The sequence below is a fragment of the Myotis lucifugus genome, unplaced genomic scaffold (assembly GCF_000147115.1).
Source record: "Myotis lucifugus unplaced genomic scaffold, Myoluc2.0 scaffold_45, whole genome shotgun sequence".
In the NCBI taxonomy this organism is placed as follows: Eukaryota; Metazoa; Chordata; class Mammalia; order Chiroptera; family Vespertilionidae; genus Myotis; species Myotis lucifugus.
In genome coordinates this window covers 6,933,282-6,943,969 of record NW_005871093.1, presented here as the reverse complement: position 1 = coordinate 6,943,969, position 10,688 = coordinate 6,933,282, and the positions used below count along the sequence as shown (strand labels likewise).

Below are 10,688 nucleotides of genomic sequence, written 5' to 3'. Positions count from 1 at the left end.
GGTAAATTGATATTCAGAGAGGTTAACTGTCTTGACTAAAATTTGTCAAGTACCAAGTCTCAGGCAGAGCTGGACTTCCAGCACCGGACGCCCCTCTCTAATCGGTATTCCTTCCCAGAGGCCTCACTGCAGCCTCCTCCCAGGCACTGTTCTGCTCATCACCTCATTTCTGTGCAAACAGCGTACAGCAGTCAGCATCAGCACAGACTAGATAGTTGACTCGTGGTGATAGAAGGATGCAAAACTACTGAGATGGCCTTTGCTTTTGTTTTTATCATCTCATACTTTTTTGTTTGCTTTTTATTATGTTAAATTTCCAACATACAATAGAGAGCAGGATCCCAGGTGCCTCTTGTGCGGTTCCTGCCATTTCATGCATAGCTGATCCTGTCTCACCTGTCCCCTCCCCACCTCAGTTTTACCTTGAAGCTACTTTCAGAATCCTTTCATTTTACCTCTGAATGTTCTAGCATGTGGATCTTCACAATAAGACTCTTCCTTTTTAATATAGCCACAATACTATTATCACGTCAAAAACTAATTTCTTAATATCATCAATATTTAAATTTCTAACCACCCCTACACATCATAAATGGTTTTATTTTTTAATTTGTTCAAATCAGAAGCCCTGGCCGGGTGACTTAGTTGGTTGGAGTGTCATCCTTACACCAAAAGGTTGCGGGTTTGATCCCTGGTCTGGCTGCGTACCGGAGGCAACCAGTTGATGTTTCTCTCTCTCCCTTGCTCTCTCTCTAAAAATCAATTAAAAAAAACAACATATCCTCAGGTGAGGATTTTAAAAAAATAAATAAATTTGTTCAAATCAGGATCCAGGCAAGATTCACATATTGTAATTGGTTGGTATGCCTTTAAGTCCCATTCATTTTAAAGATTCCTCTCCATCTCTCTTTCTTTTCTTTGTGATTTATTTGTGTATGAAACTGGTTCATTTGTCCTGAAGAGTTTCCCACAGTCTGGTTGTGCCAACAGCATCCCAAGATGTAGCTGAGCATGTTCCTCTGTCCTCTGTGATTCCTGTAAGTTTGTAGTTGCATCTAGAGGCCTGATCAGATTTAGCCTGGAAATTTTTGGCAAAGGCCACTTCATGGTTGGTTATGGTTATCTTCTAATGGTCTCAGGTGTTGAAAATCAGCTCTGACCAGAAGAGAAAGTCTTGATTTTCACATGCGGCAATAATAATGAATATGCGCATGGGTCTTTGTAGTTTACAAAGTCCTATTCTCCTCCATCAATGTTCTTATTTTGTCCTCATGCCAGTTTCTTTGAGAAAAGTTGTTTTACTCCTCCATGCACGTGGCTATCTAGCTCTAAGGTCTCGCTCTAAGGTCTGCTCAAGGTCAGACGACTAAAAGGCACTGGGGGGGGGGGGGCGGGGGATTCAGGTCTGTTTGCTCTGCAAGCCATGCTCTTGTGGTTCTCTTGACCAATAGTCACCAACCAGTGGTCCGTGAGGTCCAAAAGGTTGGCGACCGCTGCTCTAGCCCACAATTTCCTTAATTTCGCCTCCAGTCACTCCATCCTACTTGTTACCCTGAGGCACTTGATTTAAGGAAAGAATAAGATTTTCACATCTAACTTTCACCTCGTTTTTAGAGCAGCAGTGTTAGAACTGTGGAGAAATGGCAAGAAGCATCTGAAGATTAATTAACCCAGACACTTAACCCAAAAGGCTTTGGGTGGTCTCAGTAGCAAAATGAATTATGCAATCTCATGAGCTCATTCTCTGGCCACAGCTGTCCCATGTCCCTGACTAGGGAATACTGAGGCCTGAGTGACGGTCACAGGCTCAGACTGAGGGTCATATTCTGGTGAGTGTCTGGCCTCCTGGAGCAGCCCTGCTGGTTGGCACATGGGGAAAGTTAACTCCATGTGGGCTGTCGAAGACAACTTGGTTGTCAGCTAGACTCAGATAAACTAAAGGAGGATATTATTTATATCATTTCATGTAAATAAGTCAGCTAAATAAATAGCTAGGCAAAGAGAGAAATATATTTTCTTATTTGAGATTGAAAAGATCAGAGTTAACTAAAATTGATTTTAATTGTTACTGTTGTATCTTTTAAATTGGCATAAAAATGAACAAATTGTGGTTAATTTCTGAGCAGGTAAAAGTGACATTCTGGCCATTTAACTGTCTCTTGACACGGTTTCATTTCCAACAAGAATAAAAACCATAATTTCCAGAAGGTTTTCCCTACGGGTCAAGCTCTCCCACTGTCTTGCTACCCAGGCCCTGGTGTGATCAGGGAGGGGTGGGTCCACTCTGGAGTGACATGTTAAATGGGGGGCTTGGAAGGATGCCACACAGCTTCACCTCTGCCCTCCACCCCTAACAACACAGAGGTGCCTTAACCCGGGTGGGAAATGAAAGACAGGACTGGTCATACAGATGAGGGTTGTCAAGAAAACCTTTCCCCAAATAATGGTTGCTCCTCCTCACCTCCCTCCTAACCTTCTCAATCAGAGTTTGCTGAGACCTAGTTTGTGTCCAGCTCTGTGTGAGGCATGAGGATAACAGGTGAGCCAGGCCAGCTGCCCTGCCCTCCAGGACCTCACATTTGGACAAAAGGAAGCCTAACTCTTGGTCTTTAAAATACTTTTTCCCCCCTAAGGCAGTTGTTGCCTTCCCTTTCAAAGGCTGTTAAAAGTGGTAAGAAAAGTGAATCATTTTCCTTCTGCAAAAACAACTTAGAGACTCTTTCCTTAAAAGTCATATTTACAATTTGACAAAATACCCCTGCCCACTTTTTGCTCTTTAAAATACCAGACAGTGAATTGTTGCTTGTCCAGAGCAGAGTGGACTTCGGGTAGCACAGATGTTAGTTTGCATATTTGATTAACCAGTATTTAATGGGCACCTGCTTTGTTCTCTGGGATTATAGCAGTAAATCAACAAGTAATCAATATACAAACAAGACTTTGAGACAGGAATAATAGTGCAATAAAAATAAAGCGAGTGGATGATGGGGAGTGAGGCTGCCAGGAGACCTTTCAGAGGATGGCCATGAGAGCTGAGACCTGGATGGTGACAGCAGCTGCCGTGGAGACCTCAACAGAGAGGTGGCCATGGGGGCAAGCATGGTGGCTTCAGGGAACAGAGTAGGACACAAGAGACTGTGAAGAATGTTGATTGAGCTACAGAAGGAAATTTACACGGGATGCGTATTACTAATAGGCTGTAAAAAAAACACATCTGCAAGAAACAAAATGAACCTCAGTACAATGGCTCTGATGAGAAAGCAGTTCTGCACTTAGGTTTCTTTGTTGGGAAGGCTCGATTGTTTGACACGTGGGAAATAAAGCTGGAAAAGGAGGTGTTATGGGGAGGTCATTCTGTAATCAGCTGTTGACCCTCTGCTTCCTGCAGAATCCTGGCCCACAGTGAGGATGAGAGGATCTTGACCCAAAAGCACTTTGGGTCTGACTGGGAGAGAGGGAGCCAAAAGAAGTTGCTGGAATCCACCAGCCCATCTAAGGCAGACTGGACTTGAACACTAACCCCCCTGGGAATGCATCCGAGGGAAGGATTAGTCCATGCCAAAGAGGCCACAGACCTCATGGGAGAGGAAGTGTTGAGAGATGCAGGCGGGGCTGGTGGAGGCAGCCTTGAGGAGCTCCCCCGGGTGCAGACACCAAAGGGCTGGCCTGCCAGGCAGTGGGATTTAGATTGTACAGGTGGGATATAGGTGTAGGGTTTTTTAAAGAGTAATATTGTCAAATCTGTGATAGCTCACTTTGTCTACAAAGAGAAGGAAATGCTATAAAAAGTGTTTTGTATGACTTCACCTGACAAAGATAAGACAAATAAGGTCAATCCCATATATAAATATTTATGAAAAAATACTAAATAAAATATTAGCAAATAGAATTCAAGAGGACATTAAATGTGTAATACACCACAACCAAACGGGAGCAGATAACTGTCTGTATAATTTACCACTTTAGTGGGTCAGAGGAGAAAAACCATTTAATTAGCTCCATAAATGCTTAAAAGGTACTTAATGAGATCAATATCCATCTTTTATTAAAGAGTCTTAATAAAATAGGAACAGTTGGATATTTCATTAACAAAATAGGAACATAGATATTGAAAGTCCAAAATCAGGAACATGCTTAACGGTGAAATTTCCGATGCGTCGCCATGAAAGCCAGACATCAGGCCGGGATCCCCTCTGTCACTCTTGCTGTGATGTGGTCTGGAAGAGCTGATCAATGCCATCATCCCAGAGAAAGAAATCGGAGGCATAAAAGGGGCAGGAAGAGACCAGCCTGTCATATGTGCAGATGAGGGCACAGGGTATCATGAAATCCCAAGAGAGCACCCACAAAGCTGTTACAAGTTTAAAGGCACCCACCATGGTGTGATTTCTTTGTCTAGAACAGGGGTGGGCAAACTTTTTGACTCGAGGGCCACAATGGGTTCTTAAACTGGACCGGAGGGCCGGAACAAAAGCATGGATGGAGTGTTTGTGTGAACTAATATAAATTCAAAGTAAACATCATTACATAAAAGGGTACGGTCTTTTTTTTTTTTAAGTTTTATTCATTTCAAACGAGCCAGATCAGGCCCGCGGGCCGTAGTTTGCCCACGGCTGGTCTAGAAGGTTGTTGCTCTCTCAGCCCGACTATTCTCTGCCCAACAAACTTGTCTTCATCCTCCAGATGCAGACCATGCCTTTCCTCCACGACACTCTCCCTCCTCATGTTTGCAAAGCCCTTAGGATGTGCAGGTGTACGGTCAGTGAACTAATAATAAGGCAAATACCAGTGCTACTAAGTAAGCACTGCTGTCTCCACTTGGGAATTTGCTTCCCCATCAGCTGTGGCACATAGTAGGTGCTCAGTAGGATTGAGCAGAGACTGCCCCTCCATCCCCGGCCTAGTCTGTAACCCACACCCATGGGGTGGGTCAGTGCCTGTGCACAAGGAGGGCACAGTGCCACCTCCTCCGGGTACAGTCCTGTCTGGCTCTCGCATGTGACTCAGACCAACCTTTCCTTGCGGTGAGATCAGACTTCTGCACTGTGCCCAGCTCCTCATCTGTGTGCCCAGGCGGGGACAGAGAGAGATGGCCTTTCCTGAGGACGCCCACCCCCATTAAGGGGTTCTAGACCCACAGCCAAGAAACCTTCCTCAGTGCCTGACCCTCTGGCCACCTCCTTTTCCTAGTGCTCTTTCTGATGCTGGTCCAGTGAGCCCACTGTGTCTCCTCCACCTCCTTTTACTAAGAGAGCCTGGCCTGGTGTGTAACTTGTCAGGAAAGCGGTCACCTTCCTGACAGCTGAGGCCGTCAAACGCAGCATCCAGGTGGAAGGGGGAGACTTCACTTTATTACACATACGGGAACTTTTTGTCTTTTAATTTTTAAAACGGAAGATTAATCGTTAGCTATTTCTTCTTTTGATGCTCAAGAACTTTATAATCTAGTATTGAGACTTGCAACTTGGGTCCAAGAAGACACACTGATCTTTGAAGGCCGCCAAGGACACTTCTCTAACTGCCTGTAGATGTACTTGGTCTAACAGATCCTGATGACAGTATGAGTGTTTGGGTATTGAAATATGCACCAGCCTTGCCTTGGTGCCATCCCTTAGCACTTGGGGGGCTAGTGTGAAAGTAAACACGGAGTTCCCAGTGTGGATATAATCTCCCTTCCATCCACCTTGACCACGTCCTTTCGAGTTCCTCATAAAAATTGCGTGTTAGTGCAGAGAATACCCTGAAATGATCCGTAGGAAACTGACTGGATAAACCAAATATTCTAGGCCAAGCTGAAATTACTCGCTCTTTGAAGTCGGAGTGGAACGTAATGCCGTGCAGGTTAATAGATCAGTGAGAGCTGTTTTGTCAGCTCGTAAAAAGGTGAGAGAACTAAATTTTTATAATAAATAGTTTTGCTGAGCAAACAATATGTGCTGTTATTATGGACTTTGGAAAATAAATGATTTTAGATTAATGTCAGGCTCCAGATCCTGATGTGGTAGTTGGGCCTTCAAAATGAAAAGAATGAAAAACCTTCAGAATATTGTTGACACTCACTCTATGAAAGCACATGGCATTTAATTCATTACTGCACTTTTCAGATAACATTTATAGTTGTAGTGTTAACCTCTGGGCATTTTCGTGTTACTTATTGAGGGCAGTTTGTCTGGGAGCATTCATTTTGTTGGGAGGGCAGGGGCAGCAGTTTGGAGAGGAGTGCTTTGCACAGACTCAGTGGCGGTTGTGTTCTAAGATGCGACCAGCACAGACTATCAAAGCCCCCACCATCTCCGTCCTCGTCTACAAGTGCCAGTGGCTGCATTTCCCATCTTCAAAACCCCGATCACACTGAAATATCTTGATAGATATATTTTTGATCTTTTAAAAAGCATGCCCCTTGAAAAATGAATCACAAGCCTACAGACTTTTAAAATAATAGTTTGGCGTTTTCCCTGCCCACTGCTCCATTGTCTCCTCCTGTGGCTTCTGGTCCATTCTGTGAATGGGAGCTGCAGCCCCCCTGGGCCCTGCTGTCATCAGGATACCTGGTGCTGAATAGCCGTGCTTTTTAACAGCAGAGCTCAGTGTTGTCATTATCATTTGAAAGCTTTGGAAATCTGAGAGTTACTCTTGTAATGAAAGGTAAGTGCAATAGTTGTTATCACATTCAATATTTTGGTCAGTTTAGTGGTTGCTTAGTAACTGAAGTTAAACTGACCACAAGATGGAAAAACTTGAAATTCACTTCCAGGGATTGCCTCAGACTGCCGAGAAGGCACCTTTCTGTTTAATTGTGACTAATTCTTTATAAGGGAATTGAAACCTTTTGGAAATAGTGCATTGTTTTCTGGATATTAGGCATACTAATGAGTATCCAAAACCACTCACTGTCTGAGGAGGCTCTCAAGCCCATCGAAGTCCCCTAAATCTGGTAGAATTTGTCCCCACGGGTCCCAGCCTTGCTGCCAGCTCTAGGTAAAGCCAGGCCCCTGGGAACCCCTTTCTTCTCTAGCCTCAGCTTGTGTCTGACCCTATACTGGCCCCTTGGCCAATGGCAGAGCCAGGCAAGGATTGAGCAGTGGATAAAAACAGGCAGCCACACCTCTCCCCCTTATCTCCAGATCCAGGATTGGGAATTCCCAGAGAATTAAAGGTGAAACTCTGACCAGAGGATCTTCCTGGTGGAGGAGAGTTATCAATGATTCCTCTGGGTCCTGGGGTCACCCCCCCCTTCTTTCTTCACTCAGCAAAATACATTGAACACCTGCTGTGTGTCTTTCTCCTTCACTTCATCCTGAGAGAGACAGCAGGGCCTGCCTCTCTGCCAGAAAGAGTAGCGGCACCCCCAAGGAAAGCTGAAGAAAACATCCCTCTGTAGGACAGACCTCCCCCCGCAAAAAAAAACAAACACACAGTATGTGTGATCTGACAGGAATACAAAATAAAGCATGAGAAATGCACTCAAGAAAAGAAGGGAAGATAATAGCAACATAAAGCAAAAACAAGGAATAATTTTTTTAAGTGAATGAAGTAGGAATATGTATGAAAAACAGAATAACTAAACTAAGGAACAGAAGAAACAAGGTAAATTACAGGACCAATACAGCTGCAGTTGGGTCAAATTGAAGAACCACCCAAAAGCATCTAGAAAGGATAAGGAAAGGTTGAATGATGTGGAGGACAGAAGTAGATGTACAACCAAATCCAAATAATAGTTCCAAATAAAGCAGAAGAAATATGTCAATGACAGATAAATTAGCCAGAAGTAAAGGAAGATGAAAGTGCTCCAATTCACCATAGCTAAGATCTGGAAACAGCCTAAGTGCCCATCAGTAGATGAATGGATTAGAAAACTGTGGTACATCTACACAATGGAATACTATGCTGCTGTAAAAAAGAAGGAACTCTTACCATTTGCAACGGCATGGATGGAACTGGAGAGCATTATGCTAAGTGAAATAAGCCAGTCAATGAAGGAAAAATACCACATGATCTCACTCATTCATGGATAATAGAGATCATTATAAACTTTTGAACAATAATAGATACAGAGGCAGAGCTGCCTCAAACAGATTGCCAAACTGCAGCGGGAAGGCCGGGGAGGGTTGGGGGGCAGGAGGGAGGGGGGTAAGAGATCAACCGAAGGACTTGTATGCATGCATATAAGCATAACTAATGGACATAAGACACTGGGGGGTAGGGGAGGCCAGGGGATTGTCAAGGGCGGGGGGGGGAAAAAAAAGGACACATATGTAATACCCTTTGTAATACTTTAAGCAATAAAAAAATTTTTTAAAAAAAAGTGCTCATTGAGGACCCAACAGGAGTGACTAGGAAAAAACCCTCGCCAAGGCCCACACTCAGGATCTCTGCTCACTCAGCCAGGCCCTTCCCCACCCAGCGGCTGGGTCCTGCAGCCAGTTCCCCTCATCTGCTCAAGAGAGACATGAGACGCCCTGACCGGTTTGGGTCAGTGGATAGAGTGTCAGCCTGCGGACTGAAAGGTCCCAGGTTCAATTCCAGTCAAGGGCATGTACCTTGGTTGCGGGCACATTCCCAGTAGGGCAGTGATGGCTAACCTATGACACACGTGTCAGAGGTGACACGTGAACTCATTTTTTTGATTTTTCTTTGTTAAATGGCATTTAAATATACAAAATAAATATCAAAAATATAAATCTTTGTTTTACTATGGTTGCAAATATCAACAAATTTCTATATGTGACACGGCACCAGAGTTAAGTTAGGGTTTTTCAAAATGCTGACACGCCGAGCTCAAAAGGTTCGCCATCACTGCAGTAGGGGGTGTGCAGGAGACAGCTGATCGATGTTTCTAACTCTCTATTCCTCTCCCTTCCTCTCTGTAAAAATCAATAAAATATATATATTTTTAAAAAGAGAGAGAGAGAGACATGAGACACCACCTATAGAGTTTTTTCAGGTATTCAACAGCTAAGTGTTTCCATCCTTCTCTTGTAAAAACACAGTACTGGCAAGATCTGCAGGAGCCATGTCTATATGTGCCCCTCCCGTAGCCCTGCCCAGGGCCAGGAAACTTGTAGGTGTCGGAAATGTTCATGGCACGAGAGTGAATGAATGAATGATCCCAGTAGCCAGGGAAATTTGCCAGGTATATCTGGACTTTGTAAATACATATGAATAACTGTTTGATTAAAGTACAAAATTGTGTTTAAACGTTATGATTTGCCTTAAGAAGAGTGTGTTCACTTTTTATTTCATCTTGTACCCAGTGGAATTGGCACTTCATCAGCAGGTTGTCAAGATAGCAGCTTTCTGTACTGACTGTCAGGTATCCTTTTCTGTCCTGTTTTAGACCCTTCACACCTTTAATTATTTTTTTATCCTTTGTCGTCATTAGACTATCTTTTCTTTGGCAGAGCAGTTTTTTTGAAATCTTGGAGGTTTCTGTTTCAGATGATGCGGTGAGATGTTTAGTAATTTAAGCTGCCCCCCCCCAACCCACCCCCTTTCACTTAGTATTTTCACCGAAGAGGCCCAGTTGGGGTGTTTGTCTTCCAAAGACACTGCCTTCTTCACGAAGTCATCCTAAAAATAACTTCACTTAACTAGGACATTTTATGAATTGTTTCAGACTTTTCTCAGACCAGTCTGAAAGCAGGATACTATTTCAAACAGATACAATGAGCCTTGAACCCGATCACACACAAGGCATCTGTTACCCCGTCCGAACTGCGGGAAGTTGATAAGATTGCCTCAAATCGCAGCGTGCGGCTAAAGGCTAAAAAAGCTTTGGGTGCAGCAAACAGCAAAACCAACCAGCCAGGGACTGAATATAGAAGTTTGGGGCAGTGACTTGCCGGAGTGCCCAGTTCTAACCTCCCATAGACTTTCGAAATTGACCATACCCTTCTCAATAGGATTCTCAGCATTATTTTCTCTCTCATGATGTTATATGTTGGAACCATATTATTGCCTTCAAATTACTCAAGGAAGTACTTTCAAAACAGAAAAAAAGGGACCTGGAACTCCCTGTGTGTGAGCAGGCCAGATGCTGGTGGTGAACTCAGGTGGTTTGAAGAGCAGACTGCAGAGTCCCCGACCTGCATTCCTATCCTCTCCTCCACTTCTCGTGTTTCTCTCAGTCCTAGCAAACTTCTACTCATCCTTCAAAACCCAGTTCACATGCAATCTCCTCCAAAGCCTTTTCAGATTCCCTCTCCCAAGGAGAATTCATTTCTTGTTTTTCCAGACTACTCTGTTCAGAGTTCTATTCAATCTTTTGGCAGGACACTGTACTTTATCTTTTTATGATTCTCTCCCTGACAAGATCAGGAGCACCTCAAGGGCAGGCCTACCTCCTCCCAGTGAGCAGCGGTGCCTGATCACAGGACTGCATACCTCTTCTCTCCCCCTACACTGGGGACTCTACCTGGAATGTGTACCTATAAGTCATTCTGCCAAGTTCAGAACTGTGGGCACCCGGAGCCTGGCTGGCTACTGACTAACACGCTCTCTTCCTCTCATCTCCTAGGGCCGATGAAATTGAAATGATCATGACGGACCTTGAAAGAGCAAACCAGGTAGGATGCTTGATGGCTTCAGGGATAAAATCATATTAGCATAGCCATTTGTCATCTTGGAAGATGCTTCTCTCTAAGTTAGAAGCCAGTTATTCTTGTATTTTTTACATACAGCTATCAATG

General features: G+C 44.0%; 1 protein-coding gene across 1 annotated transcript in view; it reads left to right on the top strand.

Moving 5' to 3' along the window:
- Positions 1-10,688, top strand: part of CUX1 (cut like homeobox 1) — a 281,408-nt gene that overhangs the window by 172,178 nt on the left and 98,542 nt on the right. Inside the window, 1 exon segment of the mRNA XM_023753423.1 lies at positions 10,517-10,565. Within this exon segment, the coding sequence (XP_023609191.1) occupies positions 10,517-10,565 (49 nt within the window).